Genomic DNA, 22,149 nt, shown 5'->3' with positions numbered 1-22,149 from the left:
CTGTGCATGGGAGGTTTCAAGCTGTTCTCCTGCTACCGGTTGCCTCCTCTGCTCTCTTGTTCCCCCAGTCCCCTCCAGGAAACTCTCCTGGCGGCCCACCAGCTCCGCACACTCCAAAGTTCACTCCACGTCCAGCGCCAACACAGGATACGCTGGCAACCCCCATGGGGAGGGCTCTGCGGCAACACACAGCCCCCAGCCTCAGGCTCCTGTGGGGACCCGAGAGGCCTGAGCTTGGGAGGGGGGCATTCTCCAACCAGTCCCCAACTTACTCCAAACCTAACAGCCTCTACTGGTGCTGCTCACAGGAACCTTTCTCAAAAAAATAAAAAACCAGAATACAAACTACTCAGGGCCAGCAGACAGGTCACATCAATGACCATCCGTCCACAGCCAAGGTTGCTGGGCAGCCCTGAGCTCCCGCTGGAGGGCTGAAGGGAAACAGGTGCCCACTTCCAGAATGCAGTGTGATCCTGATGTTAACATGGGGGAAAGGACCAGAAGGTGCCGATAAGTGGTTATCCCCGGGAGACAGCACTACAGAACATAATTTAACAGCTTTATTGTGTGCCCCTGTATGTTACACACGCGATCTATAAAATTTTCACTTTGTGTCTCCTGGGGTCTGGTCAGTGATTTTTGCCACTTTAACCAGAGAAAGCCTTCTCCAAACGGCTCAGGAGAAGGCAAACCGCTCTTCCCGAGAGCCAAGTGTCACCTAGGAACTTACGCCGAGGCCTCGTGGAGCTCCGTCCCGTCGTAGACCCCGCATCCCGACAGCACCTGCGGAGGGGCAGACGGTCACTGGAAGCCCGCTCGGTGGGCGGACTAGGGGCGGAGAGTGGGGGCGGGGCCCGACCTCGAACCGGGGGTGGGCAGAGGGCTCGACCTCGGGCGGGGGTTGGAGGATCAGACCCTGACTCCTCCATTTCTAATGGATCGACCTCGGGCGGCGTCCACTCACCAGCGCGACCCTGGCCCCGGGGCGCGGCGCGGAGCCGTGCAGAGCCGCGCGGGGGGAGGGCTCTCGTGCGCCGGGGTACAGCGGCCGCAGGCCGGGTAACCGCGGGAACGCGGAGGCCGCCGCCAGCCTGGGCACCACCAACGCCCTGACAGCCGCCATGAGTGCGCGGGGACTGCGGGGTCGCAAGGTCACGCGGCCACGGAGCCCCACGCAAAAACCAGCCCAGCCGCGCCTGCGCAGTCGCCCTGTCCCGCGCCACTCACCGGAGCGCGCCTGCGCAGTCGCGCCGTCGCGTTCCCCTCCCGCGAGCGCGTCGGTGGGCGGGGCCGCGCCTGCGCAGTCGCCCGGTGGTGCTCGGCCTCAGAGCCCGCGAAGGCGGGTGATGGGGCCCCGGGTGATGGGGCCCCTGGGGGAGGCGTCCGCCCACCCCGCCGCGGCCCTCGCGCTCCTGGTGTCCGGCTCTCGGCTGTCCCGCCGCGTCCTGCTGTCCAGTGTCCGAGCATCACTGCGCTGAAATAGACTCAGTCAACTTCAGCACCACCGTCATCCCTAAAAGTGGTTCCTCAGTATCGAACGCCCAGCGCTCACACGTCGACTTCTCGTAAATGTCTTTTTCTTCTTAGTGTTTGAATCGGGATCCAAAGGAGGTCCTCACCTGGCATTTGGGGCAGGGCCCCACCTCCTGCTCTTTCAGTTTCCGTTGATGTCGCCCCCTTCTCCTGAGTGTCCCTCTGGGTTTGCGGGCTGCACCCCGGGGTGACTGACGAACTGCCTGTCCTCCGATTTCTGTAATTTACCACTCCATCCAGGGGCTCCACCAGGGTGAGTCTGGGGCAAGAACAGCCATAGTGCCGTCTGCTCGCTTCTTGTGACCTGCACCCCCCATTGATGCTCAGTGCACGTGGATGCGTTAAATCACTGCAAAATGGGGATACTCTGATGCCTTCAGGTACTAGCTGCAATTCTCCTGTTAAAGAAATATCTAGTTGTTATCCAGGAGCTGGTTCACATCGAAACGACTGGACAAATGCCTTATTCTTTCCCTTAATTTACTAATTTTCAAACTAACAACACAGGTTTTTGAAATAATTTGGATGGTCACTGTTGGAGGTGGCTGGTGAGTGAGACAGGCTGGGATTGCAGATACATTGGATGTTTCAGCCCAAGGCTGGACGACACTGTCATTAGATGTTCCAATTGTCACACTTTAGACTCGTACACTTAATTTCTGCTAGGAGATTCTCCTGGGAAACTAGAATAACAAACATGGGGCATTGAGCTTGGAACGTTTCACTGTCTTTATTCCAGAACCTTCATCCCTGACTCCTCCATTTCTATGGATGGACCCAATTTCTTCTGGACCCACGAGAGCTGTTCTCAATCCTTTCCCTGCAGCTGAGAACTCTCCCACGGGCATCCTGGCTTCTCACAGCTCTGATGGACCAGCCGGCTTCATCCGTTTCTCCCCTCGGGGCCATATCCGGAACATCAGCTGGTGATCACGGGAAGATGCTAAAACACACTAGGTCTGCTGAACTCTTTTAGGAAGGAAATGCTAACATGCAGATTCTATTTAGTCAGTCTGGGAGCCAAGACCCTGTCTCTCTGCCAGGCTCCCTCCTGGGTGCTGCTGCTGCCAGGCCTTGAGCAGGGAGGCCACTTGGCCACTGCTCCTGGACCCCACCTGCAGAACCCCCACCTCTCAGTCATCTGCACCTCCAGGGGCCTCTACTCAGCTGCATTTCACTGTGCACACGTGAAACTTAGTGACAAAGCTGAGGTGAAGAGAAGGGAATACTGGAGTTTTCCAGCCTAAGTTACATGTGGAGATGATGTGTAGGAAGAAACACCAGTGACAGTAGAGGTCTGAGCTCTGCAGGCCTGAGCACATGCACTATGGGTGAACAGACTCAGGTTAGAACCCCCTCGAGTGGGCACCAGGCCAGCTGTGAAGGGCTTTCCCGTTAGACGGTGGTGGTGGCAGCAGCTCCTGGTGCACGAGGTGTTACATGCACACCTCCCTCTCCCCATGCAGCCCATCAGGCCTCCGCCAGCATGGGGAGGTGGGCAGGTATCGGCTCCACGTCCCAGGTGAGCACAGGAGAGCCGGATGCCGTCCCATGACTTGTTGGCCACACCTCTGGTGAGCCATAGGCTGGGGCCCTGCGGACGCCATGCCCGCACGCTGTCTGGGAAGTACTGCACCCAGGTCTGCCCTGTGTCCTGACCTGAGGCTGCTGCTACCGAGCCGCAGGGACGAGGGGCCTGGCTGTACTGGAGAAGCTGGTCCAAGACACTCTCACAGTGACCCTTCCTGAGGGGCATCACAGTGCAGAGTGGCCCGTCTCCATGTGGCCTGTGCAGGGCTGGCTGGGCAGGTCTGAGTGAGCTCCCCCGGAGGACCATCCGGCCCCAGCCCTGGGCTCCTGCACGTCCCTCTCCGAGGTCAATCAAGCAGATGTTCCTGCCCCGACCCTGTGTAGAGATCACAGGAGCAGGTGACCTAGGCTGGGGGCCACCAGGGCTGAGGCATGGCTGGCCATCCACCTGCCCTGCTCACCTGCTCGCCCAGCACGGAGTTGCCAGCAGGCAGGTGGCCCTGATCCCACTGCATGAGTCACACTGAGAATACATTATAAACATTTTTAATTCAGAGTTCAAACTTAATCCATTCTTACATTTTAGAAAATCCCATCTTTTTCATCCCTCAATTTATCATCAGAACTTCATACTAAAAATATAAATAACGCTCTTACGAAGTTTGCGTCTATCAACGTGAACCCAGTTGTCTCTCTGGAAGGCGTTTTCCATAGCAGACGCCCATCCTTTACTTTCATTCACGTGGCCGGATCCTGGGCCCCGCGTGCCAGGCCTGGGCTGGCCGGGGACGCTCAGCTCGCTCTGATGCTGCTGCCCTGTCTGGTTCTCACAGGAAGAGCAAGTCCTCGGCGACAGCACTGCCACACTCTCCGGGCTGCCCTCCCCTCACTTCCTGGGCCCAGGCAGCGCGGTTCCATCTCTCGGGGGTCTTAACCGAAACGAGCGGGGCTGCACACCTGGTCGGCTCTACACCAGCAGCCCGTCCTCGTCCTCGTCCCCGTGTCCTCGCCCGAGCAGGTGCAGACTGTCATCGTCATCGTCGTCGGACGCGCCTGCTTCCTCCTCACTTCCCCGAGGTTCCGAGGGGCGTTTCATGCCCCTCTGCTTGGAAACTGCCAGAGCGTACTGAATGGTGTAGCGGTTCCAGTCACAGCTGTTGAGGTTCACAGGAATCACGTCAGTAAAAGCAATACGGATTGTCTTTCCAGCGAGAACCCCGGCTCACCCGCACCAACCACCTCTGTGACCCCGAGAAACACCAGCCATGGGCTGCACGAACCCCCCACCTGCCTCCCTTCTCTCCTCTCTTCCGTGCCCCGGCCACCCTCCAGCCCTGGAGCAGTGGAGGCCTTCAAAGACCCAACTGTGAGATCCATCCCTTCTGGTCTGCCCTCACCGCCCCTGCCCTTCTCTGGACCCAGCCCAGCCAGCTTCACCAGCCAGGCCCCCCAGACACCAGAGGAAGGGACCGCTGCGGAGCTCCAGAGCCGCTTTAGAGCAGAGAGGAACACTCTGAGTCAGTTAATTCCCCCCAGTGACAGGATGAAGGGAGAAATCACACCATCGTTTCAATGCAGGAAACCACCTGGTGAGGACGAACGAACTATAAAGTGAAAGGATCAGCGATGAATAAAAGCAGCAACCACCGTGCATGCAGGCGGTGCTACTGCCTGAGTGGGGCTCTAAACCGGAATATAGGTCTGGAAGTGTAGCTGGAGCCTCCCCCAAATCGATACATGAAAGCCAGCTGTGCCCCACAATCAGCAACCGTCACTTGACGCCGAGGTTCCAGGAACACCACCTTTACGGGAACACAAGCCACGAGGACTGACTCTTAACAGGAGGTGCCAGCCTCTCTGGGGAGTCAGGGAAGCCTCGACAAAGGGAAGGCTCTCTCCCCAGCGGATGGCAGAGTCAGGAGGCTCAGGAAGAAAAGTTCAAGGAAGAAGGGCCTGTTCTAGACTCATCAACACAGAGGAACCAGCCAAGGGCAGACGGGAGGACCATGGGGCCCCCAGGCCAGACACAGGCCTCTGCCTGTGGACACTGGGCAGACAAGAGCAGGGGAAGAGGACAGACCTTCAGAAACAGAGCTGGGACACCTGGCCACCGATCCTGAACACAGCACCTCAGACCCCACCTCTCTCGACACACCCCATCAACGGCGGGGAGGGGAGACCCTCCAGAAGAGGCCAAGCTGTGAGGTCTTCATGGGCCACTTGGACTCAGAGTAGGTTCCAGAAAGTGCATGAACCATAATGAAACCACCTGGGGACAGGAGGACAGAGGCTTCTGACCGCACCACGGCACACCGCCTCTGCTTGTCTAACTGCGGCAGATGCTCACTGTTTCACTGAGAGGTCTCTCTCTTCGACCCCAGGGCACACCCGAAGCTGGCCAACCTCCAGTCCCACCGTGGGCCAGCCAGTGAATTTGGTTCAGGGGCAGCAAGGGAGCAGCCCCCGGGGGCAACCAGCTGGCAGAGGGCCAACCCCCGCCCTGCCCACCAACCACGCCAGCAACACGTACAGTTTGGAGACGTCGTCCAGGTGCCGCTGGATGCTCTTCTGAAGGAACTGAACTGCTGGCAGCAGCTTCCCCGCTCTGCAGAGGAGACTTCCCTCAGTGCACAGCAGTGACCGGAAGGCTGCACGGGCCTTGCTTCACACTGCACTTGCACGTAAGGCCTCCGTGTGTGCTGCTTGTTGTGTAAAGGCCTCACCTCACACCCTGTTTGCACGTAAAGGCCTCACTTCATGCCGTGTTTGCAGGTAAAGTTTCCCCTCTTATCTATGAAGACCAGCTGATCAAGTGACAGAACTCACAAAAGAACGAGGAGGTGAAGCACGTCTTACCTGGCCTTCAGCTTCTGCCCATGCACCATAAGCAACTTCTGAGTCCACATCAGGTAGAATTCTAGATGGCGAGACACCTCAAAGGATGAAGCTAAAAATTCCAGCACTTTCTCCACATACAACTCAGGGAAGGAGGAGCTGACAACTTCAACTGCAAGAAAAGGAAGAAAAACATGCTCACTCTGCAAAGAACTCAAATCAGGAGAAGAGACGATTACAGCTTATGCCCTTCCTGCGTTTGCAAAGAGCCCGAGAACCCCGACCGCCGGGTCTGGACGCAGGGTCCTCGTGGCCCCTCCAGGACCCCGGGCGCTCACTCTCGTCCCAGGGCACCGACTCCAGGGCCTCCTGCAGCAGCTTCCTCTCGTTGAGCCGGAAGGCCATGAGGATGGCCCTGGTGAAGTCCCGCTGGCGCAGTGCTGCCCGGATCCGTCCGGGGGTGACGCTGGTGTCCAGCTCAAACGGGTCAAAGAGCATCTGGGTGTCCAGGGAGTAGATGAGGAGCCCCTCGGTGGTGGTGGCCGCCCAGCAGCGCCCTGGGAAATTAAGCAGTCAAGCACCATCCTAAACATTTATTCTCACTTTTCTCCATTTTTTAAAGAACAGGTATTGAAGACGTTCCCGTGGTCCCAAATACAGCAGCATAGAAAGGAAGAGGGGGACATCTTTCTCTCATGCTCTCTCAGCCACCGCTCCTCTCTGGAAGGGGCACCTGGGTCACGTCCGCAAGTACTCCTCCAGAGCTGCTGTGAGCACGTGAGCAGACACGTACACAAACGCCTTCCCCCTTGGTTTACACCAGGCCCAGAGGACTTTCCTGTCAAGGGCAGAGGTTTCCAGCTTTGCAGGCCATGTGGTCTCTGCTCCAACTTCTCAGCTCCACCGTGGGGCCAGGACAAAACATGCAGATAAACTGGCTCACACAGCAGTCGAGGCCGGGTGCTGTTCTGCACCCTGCTGCTCGTGTCACTCAATCTATGCTGGAAAGCATCAGCTGTCAACCCGTAACCATAAGGCCACTGCAACCCCCTGCAGAGCTCCACTTTTCGGGACCGCATGTACCTAACAGCCCCAGGCCCTGGGGGCACAGACCCTCCCTCTCGGCCCTCAGAGCCAGTCTGCAGACACCTTCAGTAGTGGGGCAGGATGGGGGAGCAAGGTGCTTGATGGCAGACGAGGAGGCGGCCCCCTGGGACAGTCCTGACTGGCACAGGAGGGTGCTCAGAGCAGGTGTCTGCCTCCCTGTTTTGAAGCCCGGTGTGTCTGAGGTAAGAGCTTTCACAGCCGTCCTCTGGCGAGGACAAAGACCGTCACGTCTTACCCACAGCGGACAGTGCGGCCAGAGCCAGACAGAGGCTCTGAGACTGACCTTGTCCGTGGGAGCAGACATGGCAGGCCCGTCGTGCAACCTCAGCCCCGACGCCCATCAGGACGAGCCCCTTCCCCTCCCAGAACCAACAACCTGCTGCTCGGGGCTCACCGGTGGGAGAGAAGCGGAGGGAGGTCACCCTGATTTCAGGTTTGAAGTGCCGAGAGCTCATGTCACCTGGGAAACACAGAAACCGCTCAGTCACACAGCAGCACATCCCTTGCCACTCACCCGACAGAGGGAGGGCCACCCCAGGGTCACTTCACTGGCCAGGGGTGCCTACGGGCCCATCAAGACCAGCAGCCCTGCCCCCTGGCCCTCCTGCCCTGGTTGCAGATACGGCAGGTGAGCCCTGTGCTGGTGAGGCCCTGGGTCTCAGATGCTGTTTCATGAGTGCCGCTGGCCTCCACGTGTGAGCCCTTGGAGAAGATGCTCCCGTGGGCATCTGGCCTGGCCAGCAAACAGCTGGTTTGTTCTGGGAAAAGGCCTCCACCCAGCCCAGGGCTGTGAGGCAGGGTGGTTCCAGTACCCACCTACCCATTTGGCCAGTCACCTTGTGCAGTGCACAAGCCACACAACTGCACAAGGCAGCTCTGTGGAGTGGAGACTCATCCTCACTGGGCATCATCATGTGAGTCCTTGCTGGCATTTTATTTTCAAAGTAGCTTTTTAAGTGGCTAATATATTCCCGTGGCATAGAACTCAATAACACAAAAGTGACCTGTGAAAAGTCAGTCTCCTCTCCTTCTGGTCCCCAGCCAGCTAAAGCCTTTCCTGGAGGCCACTGCCACGACATTTTGTGTGCCCCTAGAAGTATTCTGCTGGTGACCAGCATTTGGGGCCGGGTCCTTGTGGGTCCAGCAGACCCCCTGGACTCTCCACACTCAGTGCCAGCAGCACCTCCCCCCAGGTCAAGACGATCAGAACGTCTCCAGAGAGGTTGAGACCACTACTCTACCCAACTGGGGAATCACAGGCCATATTCTCGTTAAGAAGTTCTCGGAACGCATTCAGCACGGGCCCATTGCCATCAGGTGTAGAGAAGCGAATGTGCGTGCGCTGTGCTCGGCGCTGCACGGAACCAATGGGGAACCTGCCTCTGCTCGTTCAGTCCTCCCCGTCACCCAGCCAGTCGCTGAGGTGCCCTCGTTCCCCACCGTGCAGGGCAGGCCTCACAGGAGTGAACCAGGCCCGGGCCAGCACCAGTGGCAAGGCGGGCAGGGCAGCCACCCCAAGACCGTGCCCAGGGCCGGCACACACAGAGACACGCAGGCTTTCTGGAGATGGGTGTCCCTTCGTGATGGTTTACCAGGGCCCGAGGGTCCCTGTCTTCTGCCTTGACCCTGTGAGGCACGTGTGCCCCTCAGGCCTCCTGGACCGTGGCTCCAACACTGTAGTCTCTTTGTGGTCCACGTTGGGGGAGTGGGAAGCAGAGGGCTGGGCCCCGGCAGGCAAGGAGGCTGCAGGCCATACAGCAACTCAGGGAGGCTTCCTGCACCCCCAGCCTCCACAAAACGCCCCCCACGTGCAGCGCGAGTTCCTGGACGGCAATTGTTGCAGCCCCAGCAACAGAGCAAAACCACTGTCATCCAGGAAAAGTGGGCGGTGAGCAGGGTGGCCTGCTATGGCCGGGGCCCTGGGGACACGAGAGACACTCTGCGCACCTTTCTTCACTCCCGGCAGTGGTATCGTGACTCCGCCCTCCTCCCTGGCATCTTGATCGATTAGTGCCAGGTTACCAAACTCGGTCATTTTCCTTCGGTTCAAAAATTCCTAGAAAGGAAAACCACAGGCAGCTCACCAGTCAGAGGTGAGGGGAGGGCAGGGCACGGCAGGACGAGACCCCAGCCCTGTCTGGAACGCATACAGGACACACGGACCCTGAGAAGGGACAGCGATAAGCCCACCCCAGCCCCTTTCGTGGCAGAACCTCCCCTCGGAGCCTGCTGCTGATGGCGGGAGTCCCCGCTGCCACCTCGGTGGTGGTTGGATTCTCTAACTCAACACTGGAAGAGCTTGTGAGCCTCCTTGAGGGACGCACACACAGGGGTACGTCAGCCCAACATGCAGGGGCCGCTGCTCCCTCAGGCTGCCCATCTGCTCGGCTCATCCTGGCTGCATGTCCCAGGGATATGCCCAGGACACGTTCCCCCAGAAACACTCAGGAGGGGCGGGCTTGTGGCCACACAGAAGCCCTCGCCCTGCGATGGGCCAGAGCAGCGACCCAGGCAACTGCACGTCTGCCCAGAGACCCCGCCCCAGTTCCCGTGGCAGCCAGAGTGTGAGGAGGGGCGAGGGCAGGGGCCAGGCGCCCCCGGGAGCAGCCTCGTGCGTTCACAGCACAGCACAGGTCCATGCCGGCGTCCCGTGAAGCCCGCAGAGCTGTTCTGTGGAGCCCCACGCGCTGGCTCACCTCCATGGCGTCCAGAGAGAGGTTACAGGAGATCTCAAACTTCTTCCTGAGGATCTGCTCCTTGACGTGGTAGATGCACACGAACTTGGACATCCCTCCCGCCAGGATGCTCTGGCCGTCCGCAGAGTAGCACAGAGTGGTGAAGGCCCTGAAGCGGAGGGACGAGGACTTAGTCACCACCCAGGCTTCCTCCCACCCAGATTCCAGAGGGCAAACACCACCCTCCCACACGGCTCAGGACTGAACACCTGCGGGACTCTGAACGTGTGGTTGACAACGTCCAGTCACCCCGCTCCGTTCTCCAGACGAGGGTGAGGGCTGCAGCCTCGCGAGAGGCACGACCTTTACACAAAAGGACCCCGTGGCTCGGGTCAGGGCGTTTCCTCATTGAAGTCAGAATGAAAAGGAGGCCAGTCTGCCTGCCACCCTCACAGCGGCCGCTCACAGGAATGTCTACGTAGTCCTGCAGGACCAGAAACCTGGCACTTATGCCCCGTTTGCTTACAGGACTCGAGACAGTGGCCTTGGGTTAGGCAGTGGATCCTTAGACGTGACACCAAAAGCACAAGCGACAAAAGAAAAAATAAACTGGATGTCTCCAAAATTAAAACTTTAGTGCTCCAAAGGACACCATCGAGAAAGTAGTCACCTCGCGGAATGGGAGAAAACTTGCACAGACCATATAACTGACGAGCGTCTCACATCTGAACACATAACTCGAGCAAGTAAGCAATAAGGACAGAGCCCAATTAAAATGGCAAATACTCTGGGCAGACATTTCCCCAAAGCTGACATACAAATGGCCAGCAGCCCACGAAAAGATGCTCAACACCACCAGTCCTTAGGGAAATGCAAATCAAAACCACAAAGGGATCCCACCTCACGTCCACCAGAATGGCTATGATTTAAAAACACAGACTGGGCCGGCCCCGTGGCTTAGCGGTTAAGTGTGCGCGCTCCGCTGCTGGCGGCCCGGGTTTGGATCCCGGGCGCACACCGACGCACCGCTTCTCCGGCCATGCTGAGGCCGAGTCCCACATACAGCAACTAGAAGGATGTGCAGCTATGACATGCAGCTATCTGCTGGGGCTTTGGGGGAAAAAAATAAATTAAAAAAAAAAAAAAAATTAAAAAAACAGACTAATGAGACTGGTAAGGTTGTGGAGAACTGGACCCTCCCACACTGCCGGCAAGAACATAAAATGCTGCAGCCTCTGGGAAAACAGTCTGGCAGGTCCTCCATAACTTAAACACAGAGTCACCTTGGGGTCACCCAGCAACCCCACTCCTAGGGGCACACTCATCCCCAAACGCTCACAGCAGCACTGTTAAGGTCAAAGGTGTGTGAGGACACTGTAATCTATCGAGCCGTGGTGCACCAAACCCCGACACAGGTGTCCTGGCTCCCCCAGGAAGAAGAGCCGCCCCTGCTGGACAGGCTCCCAGCCCGCGGCCCTCGCCCCACTGAAACACTCACTTCCCCTTGGCCGAGTGCTGGGCGGTGATCTTGTCCAGCTCCTTCCTGCCTGTCTTGAGGTCGTGCCTGCCCTCGATGGAGCCTGTCTGCACGGCTTTCTCGGGGTCCCAGAAGGCGAGCTGTGAGTTCAGAGTGGCCACAGCCAGCTCCGCACCGTCGGGGCGAAAAGTCACAGCCAGAGCTGAAAAGAGGTGCAAAATCAGGGTCCGAGGAAGACCCCAGGCTCCGGCAGGCAGGCCCACCCTCACTGGTCCTCATTACCAGCTCGAGAGGGACCGGTTCTGGGTGGGGTGGGGATACACCAGAAGCTCCAGCCCCACGAGGCGGGCCCTGGGCCCCGGCACGGACAGCTTAGAGCCACGTCGGCTGCTTGTGCGGGCAGGGCCCAGCCGCCTCGAGGGGTGAGGGATCCAGGTGGGGCCGTGGGACGCCCACGACGCACAACTGAGCAGGGGCCAGCCCGGTGGGAGGGCGCAGGGCTGGAGGAGGGCCGGGCAAGGGTGAGTCCCAGTCACACAGAGATCACAGCAAAGCCTGTTCTGACGGACATGCAGGACAGACCAGAAACAGACTAACTGGAGGCGGGAGGTCAGTACGGATGCCCCGAGAAGATGCAGGACGCCGGCTGCCGAAAGCCTGGACCAGAGGCGGGTGGGGCGGCGGGAAGCAGAAAACACCGAGGAGACCCTCGAGTTTTGGGGCGGCAAACGTGCTTGGCACAGGGCCAGAATGGTTTGGTCTTTGCCACAACCCATCAGCTCTACCGCCACGGCGAGAGCAGCCATGGACAAGACGTCCACACACGCCCAGCTGTGCTCCGGGCCGACTCCACAAACACAGGCGGCGGGACTCCTGGGGGCACGGCCCACCCAGCCTGGGCCGGGGGCCTCCCGCGCTGCCTACAACCACGCCAGCTTCTCCCTGTGGCTCCGTCAGCTGCTTCTCCGGGGACGTTAACGCACAGGCAAGAGCAGAAAGTGGCAGGAAGTCTGCAGCAGCCAGGCCCCCAGCTCGCTCTCCCAGGGCGACCTCCGGCACCAAGTGACCCTGGACTGCCCAACCCTAACAGCTGTGGGAGTGGGGGTCCTGGCTTTACATTCAGACACACAACCAAGACAGGTGGGTAACGGCACAGAGACCGGGCCGTCGTCCCGGGTCACGATCCCCGCCCGCTAACCCCGCCGTGCAGCGCACCGTCGGAGGTCAGGGCCAGGGTCTCCGTGGTCCTCCAGCTGTCGACCATGTCCCACAGACGCACTGTCCTGTCCCAGGAGGCGCTGGCCAGCACCGACCTCATTGGGTTAAAACACAGACCGCTGATGGGCCCCTCGTGGCCAGACAAAACCTGTGGTTCAGAGAAGGGTTTGAAGAGGTGAGAGCGTGGTGGGCCGCCCCGAGCCGGACACTGGTGCGCGCAGAGGCTGTGGCCTGAGACACGGCCCCTCTTGGCACCTTCGAGGCTGTGGGATGAGGCGGGCTAACTCTATCTTGGTGCAGGGAAGGGAGAGGAGACCAGGTCAGAAAACGCGTGTAAAGAGTGCTGCTTGTCCTGAGATGTGACCTCTAACACACTCGCTCCCCTCAGGTCTGCCAGAGGCGCCCTTCCTGTGTGTCGAGTGTGGCCTGTCCCCACACCCTCCAGCCCCAGTCTCTTCTAGAGCACGGCTCCTGGGACCCACAGTCCTTACGTCGAGGAGCCTGCCTGTCTGCATGGACCAGATAAAGATCTCGAAGGAGTCCTGGGCCCCAGCAGAAACGATCTCCCCACTTGAGTCCACAGCCACACAGGAGAACTGGGTGGGGCGTGGGGACGTGAAGGTGCGGAAGTTCCGGTACCTGCCGGGAAGAGAAATGTCCCGCTTGGCATCACTCCCAGAAGTCCCAGATGCTGGGGCTTCAACCGTGCCTTCGTCTACACCACAGGCTTCCCGACAAGCCTGGAACCTTCAGCCTGCCTCTCACAGCCCACTGCAGAGAGGAACCTGCTCTGAGCCGGCATCCCAGCAGAAAGGTCACCTGTGAAGGTCAAAGGCTCGCACAGTCCCGTCCATGGAAGAGGTCACGATGACATAGCCAGTGGCAGTGAAGGTCACACCGGTGACCCCGCTGGAGTGTTCCGTGAAAGTGATGAAGCAGAAGCCACTGAGAGTGTTCCACACCTTGACCTGTGGTGGGGAGCATGTGAGAAGTAGGCGGGCCACGGCTTGGGACTGCGCGCGCGTGCGCGCGCGCACGCACGCACGCACGCACACACACACACACAGACGGCCCCAACCAAGGACCCCTGAACACACACACACAGACGCAGACACACATGCAGGCATCCGTGTGGGCGCTGAGGTCTGGACAGATTGTCTGCCTCTCATCAATTTCTGTCGCCCCACGAGGGAGGGCTGGGGGATGTCGGGGGGCCCTGCGCTGCCCCAGGAAGCACAGCAAGCACCAACCCATGTCAGACGGAAGCTGCTGGCACCACAGACCCCTCCGCCAAGAAGGTGCATGTGTATGGGAGCCCGACCCAAAAATGGGGAAACGGACCCCCAAATCCCCTCCACTCAGATCCGGCTAAGTCTGTAAACGCCTCTTTGGGAGCACAGATGAGGTGGGGAGAGCCCGAGAGCTCCAGGCTGAACCCCACAGGCGGGGCCTGGCCACAAATGCCTCGCTCCCCCCTCAGCCCAGCCCCTGGTGCCCCGGCCAACGGGACGGAGACAGGACCCTGTAGCTCCCCACTTGCCACCCACCAGCCCAATTCCAAGGCGGCGCAGCCCCACCTTGCCGTCGTCCCCGCCGGTCACGATGTACTGCCCGTCGGGGGAGTAGGCCAGGGACACCATGCTGTTGAAGTGGCCCTGCTGCTTGAGCACGTAGGACTCACTCTGCCACTCCCACACCAGCAGCTGGCCCAGGCCTGCGGACCACACAGGCTGCAGACCGGCTCACGACGCTCCGCCCCGCCTGACTCATGCTGGCACCCGGACCACCTGTCCCACCCTGAGGCAGGCGCTGTCACCCTCCACCCGAGGAGACCCAGCTCAGAGACGTCAATCTCCTGAATCACCAGCACGCAGAGTGGACACCTGCTGCGGCCCACCGGAGGGCCAAGGCCATAGGCCAGGGGCTGCAGCCAGAGACTGGGATTCAGGCAACAAGGGACTCACAGCTCAGAGAAGCACTTGTTCTGGAAGTTTCACTGACTGCTCCCTCACACCTGAGCCACCCAGCTAACCTACTCTGCACACAACAGGCCCCTGAAGGCGTCTCTCCCGGAGCCAGCTGGGCCGGGGCCCAGCACCCGAGGGGACCACACGCAGGTGCCCTGCAGCAGAAGCTCTGCTCTTGTTCTCACCCAACCCGGGCACAGAGACAAACCTGAGCAGCCAAAGGCAATCCAGTCCCCAGAGCTGTTGATGGAGATGGACGCGATCCTCTGATCCGAGATGCTGAGCAGAAAAGCAAGACACGGTGAGCACAGAAGAGCCTCCTGGCCCCACTGTCAGGGTGGCCGGGCGGGCGAGGGCAGGGCCAGGTGGCCCCTACCGTCCATACCCACCTTCTCCCCACCCACTGTCTAGACGTAAACCATTCACTTCATTTAAAGCATCAGAAAAGCCAGAGTGACGCCCTGCACTCAAAAATGGGGGAGCTGTGTGATTTTGCGAAACCACTATTTTAACTTCCAAAGATAAAGAACAGAAAGAAAAAATGAGAATGAGAAAGAAAAGAGACCTGATGCTCTGGGAGACCAAAGCCCAGGGACGGATCTGGTGTCTGAGACGAGGACGGGCAGCACACCCAGTTCCCTCTAACCCGCCCTCCCGCCTGGCCAGGACGAAGGCCAGGATGAAGGCGAGGACAGAGGTCCTGGGGAGCCGTCCTAACGCCACAGCCCTAGTCAGGGCAAGCACAGCATGGCCTCCGCCCACGTCCATCGTGGGCCTGTTGGACTTGGTCACACTCTCGAGTGCTCAGGAAACCACACGTGCCACAGAGCAGAGGCACTCACCTCAGGGAGTGGATGAGGTTGAACTCCGGGAGCTCGTGAAGGTGGAAGATTCCGGAAGCAAAACCAGTGACCAAGAGGTGGATCTTCTTGTGATACGCTGCAGCTGTCAGATTGTTAAAATCCCCTTCTTTATTGAAGAAGTACCTAAACAGACGGACACGGGACCGTTGCAGGAGGAGGACCAGACAGCCAGGCTGGTCTCATGCCCCCGCCAGCACCTGCCCAGGACCCCCGGGCCAGAGGCCCTTGCTCCACACAGGGCACGTAGGGAGGCAGCCCTAACTGCACTGCCTCTCGTCCGCTGAGGGCGACCCCCCATTCCTCGCGCCCGTGGCTCTCCACTCTCTAAGCCTCCTGACCCCCCACTCAGGACAAGGCAGCCTCTCAGCTGGTCCCCCAGGATGGGCCCACAGAGAAGCGGCCTGTTTGCTGTGCCTGCGGGTCCTCACCCACCGACCTCCCATCCGGGTCCCTCTGAGGCAAGAGAGCCCGCAGGAGCGCGCCCCAGTTCCACCTCAGAAGGCACGAGGCCCACCCCACTCTGCGCGTGGAGACCTACTTGGCCAGCCGAGAGTACTTCACTTTTCCCTGCTGCTCCTCCGCTGCCGGGGTGGCTTTCCCGCGGACAGTGGTCTCCCTCTCCCCCTCCTCGTCCTGCTCCTCCCTCTGCAGCAGGTCCGCCTTCCAGCCTGTGGGGGCTTTCAGCCTCAGGCCCTCAGGGGGCGTGTCACACTGCCACACACACAGGGCTCCGTCCTGGCTCAGCGTGTACAGCTGCAAAGGGAAGCACGTGGCAGTGGGCGTGCGTCACCCCGACCCCAGCTCACGAGAGCGCTGTCTTAGCTTCAGCCGTTCCATCAAGGCCTGCCCCTGCGCACTGGGAGAAATGACGCCCAGCGAGCAGCCCTTGAGGACCTCGGGGAGGGCCCAGTGCCACGGCCTCCCAGGGCCTCCCACACTCGCAGCGGTGACCAGGGATGCCGTCGGGCTAGGGGCTCCAGGCGCAGGACGTACGTCCAGGCTGCTGGATTCGAAGAAGCAGGCCACGATGGCGTCCTTGTGTCCCCCCAGCGCGTAGTAGATGAGGTTGTCCCAGCGCTCGGCCCCGAACACCCACGTGGACATGTCTTTGCTCCCGACCACAAAGCACCTGGACAGAGGAGACAGCTCGTCCTCAGGGCTCCCAGCCGAGGCTGCCCCAAGCACAGGGAGATGCCCAGGGTGGTGGACAGGGACACGTCCAGGTCTGTGTGGCCCACATCACCTCTCGGCATGGACACATCCATCTGTGCTTCTCCTGGACCAGGAGCCTCAGTGGACGTGCCACCGTCCCTCCTCACAAAGCGATGCCTCACAAGAGGGCAGCCGAGGGGAGAAAACTGACTGCCAAGCCTGTCGGGTGCTACCTGGGGAGCCTGCTCCTCACACCTCTCCAACCTGCCCTGGATCCCAATCGGGGTGAACTCTGCTTATGGCATAAACAGAGACAGACCCAGAACAGGCGCTGCCTCACTGAAGAGGCGGGAAGGCTTGGCCAGGGGGCACCCTGCACACCGTCCCAGGAGTAGGACCTTTGTCTCCCACTGACACACTGCACGCTGCCTGGGAGCTGTGTCCCCCCACTGTGGCAGCTGGTCCGACATACCCACCACCAGCCTCTGCTGCTCCCTGCACACAGAACTCAGGGCAGCTGAGAAAAAGCTGGCAACTCTCGGCTGCCTGTCGGGAAGGTTAGGGATGGTGCCGTGAGAGGACTGCGCTGGAGTGCTCCCCCTCACCCACGCTGGGAGAAACCCACCAACTCTCCCCCGACCACAGCTGCTCTGGGTGTTTGGGGGCACAAATTCGACCACATGTACGGATGTACAGCATCCTCGTCAGGGCCAGATCCCACTCTCTGGTTTCCAGTGACTAAGACCAAGGCCAGGGCAGACCTGACTCAAGCAGGAGCCCATCCAGCCCACACGAGGCCCATGAGAGGACATTTCCAAAGGAAATTCAGGATGCGATAGGAGGCACCCAGGTTGTCTAACAAGAGGCTGGTCACAGGCCTCCCCCTTGGGCCCTGCCCCCAGGCCCCCTGCCCGCCTTCCCCAGGCCTCACCGGGAGTCGTCTGTCCAGTCGATGCACGTGGTCTCATCATACGGCCCAAAGTAGGTCTTGTCCAGGACGAACGCGTTGAATTCCCGCTTCCTCCCAGGGGCGTGGTACATCTGAGCGATGTTGCCTTTTGTGACGACGAATTTCCTGCCGTGGAAATGGGGGCCGTTGACGTTCAACACCAGGGAGATCCTGAGACCAGCTGAGAGCCTCCCAGAGGACAGCTCTCCTGCTCTGGGGCCAGCTTCCTACAAGGCCAACCTGGGGGCCTGCCTCTCACTGGCCCCGAGTCCCCTTCTCCTGCAGGGACAGAGTCAGGGAGGAAGCGGACCGACCCTGCAGCACCCTGGGCCTGCCACCGCTCTGCCCAGAGCAGGGGCCCCATCAGGCGTGCCTGCCAGCCGTGGCCAGGCCAAGCTCGGACAGCCCCAGGGTGGAACCAAAAGGAAGACACTGGCCCCGCGTGACAGGCACCGAAGAGCAGCCACCGCCTCAGGAGCCGCTCTAAGGGGTTTCCGAGTGTGGACATGGGGTGGGGGCTCAGGACTAAAACCCGGAGCCACTCCTTCCACGGCACATCTGGGTCGGCCTGGGTGTGCGCAACCTGGGAACGAGCCCTCTCTCTCGAGGCCCCTGAACCCGGAGCAGGGCTAGGTCTGGCCAGGGCCCTGCCCCCACACGACACCCTCCTCACTGCTGATGGACATCAGAGCTGGGGGCCTGGCCCTCGGCGCCGGGGGCTCCTGTGTGGCCCGGCTGTCTGGAGGCCGTAAGGTCCTCTGAGGGCCACACCCGCTCTGGAGCGGGTTTGGATGAGAGCCTTTAGAACCTCCCACTTGAGGCTCGAACACCAGCCTTCAAGCGGGGGAGGGGCCACGCCTGGGCAGCTCTGCAGGAGCCCGGAGCCGGCAGGAACACTCGGTTGAGGGACCGGCCAAGAGGCACTGGCACGGGCTCCCACAGTAAGGTCCGAGTGCAGAGAGCCCTCCAGGGCCACACGAGCCGGGTCCAGCCCCGCCACACGAGTCATGGAGTCTGCACCTCAGCAGCTCCCCCAGGCCCGCAGGCCCTTACCTGCCATCAGGGGAGAAGGAGACACTGTGCACAGAGCCCTTGAAGTGGTAGTGGTGGAGCACGGACCTGCAGACCAGGCTGACCAGCAGAGCGTCCCCCCCTGCAGGAAGGGAGGGCGGTGATCGTGCCTTCACCCCAGACTTGACACCCCACCCCACACACTCGGCAAATTCGCTGCACACGTACAACCAAAAAGCAGTGCGGTTCTGCGTGTCTCCACTGCAGGCATCAGGAGTCTGGAACGCGTGCCCCGCGGCACAGGAAGCCAGCCCTCATGTGCCAAGGGCACACAACCCAGGAGGACACCCAGGTGCATCCACACCCTGCACGCACACTCTCATCCCGAAGCCCACCAGGGCCCCAGACACGGAAACAACTGGGGGAGACGACCATGCGGCCTAGACCCTCTCCGGACTTGGTGTTGGCCTCGTGTCACCCTGATGCCCACCGCACCCATCCCCTAGCTGGTGCCATCAGTCACCACCCCAAACCCCCGTCTCTTGGACCAGGGCGGTTACCTTCATCGACGATGATGGCGAGGCGGCCGTCCGGGGACAGCCCCACACATTTGACGTTGTACCGAGTGGCCAGGGGCAGAGTGTCGGATTTGTTGCTGGGAGACAAAAGACAGAGCCGTGCAGTTGGTCTCATGCTGTCAGACGGAGAGGCCGGGTGGCCTTGGACCACCAGCCACCGCCCTTGCACCATGCCCCCTCCTGTGCCGTCAGAGCTCCGGGCCCAGGCTCACTGCTCATCCCCTCGTCCCCGCTGGAGGGACAGGAGAGAAGACAATGACCCCAGAGAAAAGCTGGCAAAGCCTTAAAAAGGGGCTCTGGATATGTCAAGTTTGCCTCTAGGACTGCACCCCGAGGACTCTGCAAATGTGTAAAGCCAGACACTGGAAACAAGCTGACCATCCAACGGGAGGCATTAACCACAAGGACAGCACATTTGTGTAAAACTTTGTACAGAAATGGGAAAATGCACAAAGGTGGAAAGATAAGGCACGGTTGGGTTAGGTTCTAATTTTGTTCTTTACTGTTTCATTCTCCAGCTTTTCTTCAATGAATGCGTGGTCGTTACTCTAGAGAGCCCCCGTGAGATGTCATTTAAACAAAACAGTGAAGAGCACGCCAGCAGCTGGCCCTGCACTCGCCCTGCACAGGCCCTGCACTCGCCCTGCACAGGCCCTGCTCTCGGGCACTTTAGATAGCAACTTGCTGAGAACGCACGTACTACTGTCCCATCTTACAGACAGGGAAACTGAGGCCTGTGGAGCAGGACAGAAACCCAGGGAGCCTCTGTGACAGGAGGATCCCGCCCAGGCTGCACAAGTCTGGGAAGGGGTGACAGCCCATCCAGCAGTCCTTCCCCTTGAAAGAAAGGAACAGAGCCATGCGCTTGTTTGGGAGAAAGACGGTATACCTGCGCATGCAGAAGTGATCTGGGCGAGCACCGTGCTCATCAAGCAGGAGGCACCGAGAGGGACGGGCAGCTTCCACACCTCTGGGCACCCCTTTCCAGACAATTCCGTGACACATGATTTCTACCGTGAAGGTAACCTCACTGACCTAGATACTCCTAGATCCGCGGGGGTTAGCTGAGGGACTAGAAGGAAGACACTGGGACTCCTATGGCCAGTTCCACCCTTGGCCCCTCCACACCACCTAAGTCCGGTGGGCCTCTCTCGAGCTGCCTTAATTAAAGGGGTACTACTAAAGGGAAAGTGAGGAAAACACCAGCCATTTTTACATGCAAACATGGTAACAATGATCACTCTGTGAACACCATTTTAGCACACTTACTTTTTAAGGTCAAATACAGTGACTCTGTTTCCCACAGGACTGATGACTGAATTGCCATCACAGGTAAAATTTAAGTTTCCACACCGATAGACTGTCCCCAGCAAATTTGAAAACTGAAAAGAAAACAAAGCTGTCTGAATACAAAGAATGTAAAGACCGAGTCTCCAGAACTCTAGAAAAGAGCTAAGTGAGGCCTCTGGTCAAGGAGATGGCACAGTGGCCCCCCGCAGGGTCCCTGATCATCCACTAGGAAACTTCCTGGGCACCTAGGCAGCCCAGCCCAGAGCAAGACAGAGGAAGAAGTGAGGCAGGTGAGGGGCACCGTGAACTTGGGGGAGCCTGACACAGCAGGTGTCCTCGGGGGAGAGGAGGACGGACCCACGTTTAAGTTAGAGAAAGCTTGCAAAGGTGACCAGAGCTCTGTAATGAATCCACCTGTGCAACCATCAGATTTGAGCGTTCCCTGGAGACACAGCTGTGCCCACAGTCTCTGCCCTCAGTGCCCTCCTAGTCCATGTCCACAGGAGGAGCAGTGGAGACAAGAGACAGAATTAAGGATAGTGTGTGGTGCTCAAGACGAAACCCCACAGGGGCAGGGGAGACGCATCGCAGAGGGTGGGCGGGGAAGCAGCTCGGAAGGGCCACCTGAGCTGGGGCTTGGACGAGAAGGAGCCACCAGGCCAACAAGGCGGAGAGCCAGGGAGGAGCCTGGTCAGCGAGAAGGCTTTAAGCGGAGGCGTGGGGGATCCCGTTCCCGTTTTCTGAAGACCAGCTAACGACCGTGGGAGCAAGAGGGAACCAGGGAGGCCAGTGAGGCTTCTGCGCTCCTTCACTCAGGACGGGATCAGGGGACGGAGGGCGGACCAAGCGCGGCCGCGGGGAGCTGGGGAGGGAGGGAGGAGGTCCCGGGAACAGGGCGCTGAGGCCAAGGGCCCAGGAGCAGGCGTGGGCAGTGAGGTGTGGGGCGGGGCTGCGGGGCCGGCGCGGGGTCAGAGGCTGGACCGGCGTGGGGGCCGGGACCGCGGCCCCAGAGAACAGCCCGCAGAGGAGGGCCCGCCGCCGGGGGCGCGCCGACCTCCAGGTTCCCGATGGGGGGACAGCCGGCTGTGAGCAAAGATCCGGGTGGCCCTGCGCGACCCCCCCCCCCCACGCCGCGCTCTGACGGGCCTCACGTGGCCTGAGGGACGCTCCGCGGGGCTCCGGGCACCGGGGTCCTGACCCGCCACCTGCGGCCGGGACCCTCCGTCCAGGTCGGGGCCGCTGCTGCGCTCGACGCCGGCCTCTCCCAGGCCCACGGTGGCCACAAAGCCGCCCGCACCCCTAGCCCACCAGGCCCCTCCCCCGACCCCCCCGGCCGCCCCGCGCCCGCGCTCACCCGGTACGCGAACTTCATCGCCGCCGCCGCACGTGGGCCGCCCCTCAGCCTCCGTGCTTCACCCGCCGGCCCGCAGCGAGCACTTCCGGGGCAGACGCGGCCCCGCGCCACAGCGCCCCCCACGGCCCGGAGGAGCGGCGCCGCCCCAGCCCCCGGCCCCGCCCGAGCCCCGCCCCAGCCCCGCCCCGCGGCGGAGTCTCGGCTCCGGCCACGCCCTCGCACCGCCCCAGGGCGGAGCCCCAGGCCGCTGGCCCCGCCCCCGTCCCGGCCGGGAGCCGCGCACGTGCGCCGGGGTTCAGGACTGGTCCTCGCCAGCTTCGGCCAGGCTCGCTCTGCTACCCGGACGAACCGTTCACACACCAAGGAGGTGAGAAGGTACGAGACCCCGCTTACGTATTTAACAGCTCTGGATTATGAAAGGGGAATCGAAAAGAATGAGACTCGGAATAAGTTGAAAACTACACTTTTCCGAAGAGTTACTTTGTCAAACGTCAGGCTGGCAAATACGTCTACAAAAACCCTGAAAACTGTGAAGAATCAAATGTCTTGGTTCTGGTGAGTTCTTGGGTAATGCATTATGAAAAAACCCCGAAAGCTCCCCCAAAAGTAA

General features: G+C 60.4%; 2 protein-coding genes across 7 annotated transcripts in view; both read right to left on the bottom strand.

The window, feature by feature from the left end:
* Positions 1–1,213, bottom strand: part of GATD3 (glutamine amidotransferase class 1 domain containing 3) — a 33,997-nt gene extending 32,784 nt beyond the window's left edge. For 2 of the 4 annotated variants that reach the window (XR_009215810.1, XM_058523225.1), the window contains exons 1-2: positions 965–1,213; positions 731–783 (exon numbers count right to left, since the gene is read on the bottom strand). Coding sequence is in view for 3 of the 4 variants with exons in the window: in XM_058523225.1 (XP_058379208.1) it covers positions 731–783; positions 965–1,123 (212 nt within the window). In the remaining variant the exon portion in view is untranslated. The remainder of the gene's footprint in view (positions 1–730; positions 784–964) is intronic. The other 2 variants (XM_058523224.1, XM_058523226.1) reach the window with 2 other exon arrangements.
* A 2,380-nt stretch (positions 1,214–3,593) lies between these two features.
* Positions 3,594–21,622, bottom strand: PWP2 (PWP2 small subunit processome component). 3 transcript variants are annotated; one of them, XM_058523211.1, is made up of 21 exons: positions 21,540–21,622; positions 20,165–20,277; positions 18,878–18,972; positions 18,360–18,459; positions 17,289–17,432; positions 16,199–16,334; positions 15,744–15,958; positions 15,185–15,328; positions 14,551–14,621; positions 13,953–14,089; positions 13,195–13,343; positions 12,867–13,014; positions 12,373–12,523; positions 11,179–11,359; positions 9,702–9,849; positions 8,953–9,061; positions 7,400–7,465; positions 6,237–6,455; positions 5,920–6,070; positions 5,594–5,668; positions 3,594–4,217 (listed from the first exon to the last, which is right to left on the bottom strand). In XM_058523211.1, the coding sequence occupies exons 1-21, from the start codon at positions 21,555–21,557 to the stop codon at positions 4,031–4,033; spliced, it is 2,757 nt and encodes a 918-aa protein (XP_058379194.1). In that variant the 5' UTR covers positions 21,558–21,622; the 3' UTR covers positions 3,594–4,030. The 3 variants fall into 3 exon arrangements, with proteins under 3 accessions (XP_058379194.1, XP_058379195.1, XP_058379196.1); XM_058523212.1 differs by lacking the exon at positions 6,237–6,455; XM_058523213.1 differs by lacking the exons at positions 3,594–4,217; positions 5,594–5,668 and adding an exon at positions 5,675–5,794.
* Positions 21,623–22,149: the final 527 nt, after the last annotated feature.

The sequence above is a fragment of the Diceros bicornis genome, chromosome 27 (genome assembly GCF_020826845.1).
Source record: "Diceros bicornis minor isolate mBicDic1 chromosome 27, mDicBic1.mat.cur, whole genome shotgun sequence".
Taxonomy (NCBI): domain Eukaryota; kingdom Metazoa; phylum Chordata; class Mammalia; order Perissodactyla; family Rhinocerotidae; genus Diceros; species Diceros bicornis.
This window is presented reverse-complemented; position numbering and strand designations above follow the sequence as displayed.

What these genes read in the sequence shown, in the direction of transcription:
- PWP2 (XM_058523211.1), bottom strand. An exon ending in AACCTCATCCACTCCCTGAG is followed by an intron (nt 14,622 to 15,184) that starts GTGAGTGCCTCT and finishes TTTTCTGCTCAG; the next exon opens with CATCTCGGATCAGAGGATCG. An exon ending in GATTGCCTTTGGCTGCTCAG is followed by an intron (nt 14,090 to 14,550) that starts GTTTGTCTCTGT and finishes TGTGGTCCGCAG; the next exon opens with GCCTGGGCCAGCTGCTGGTG.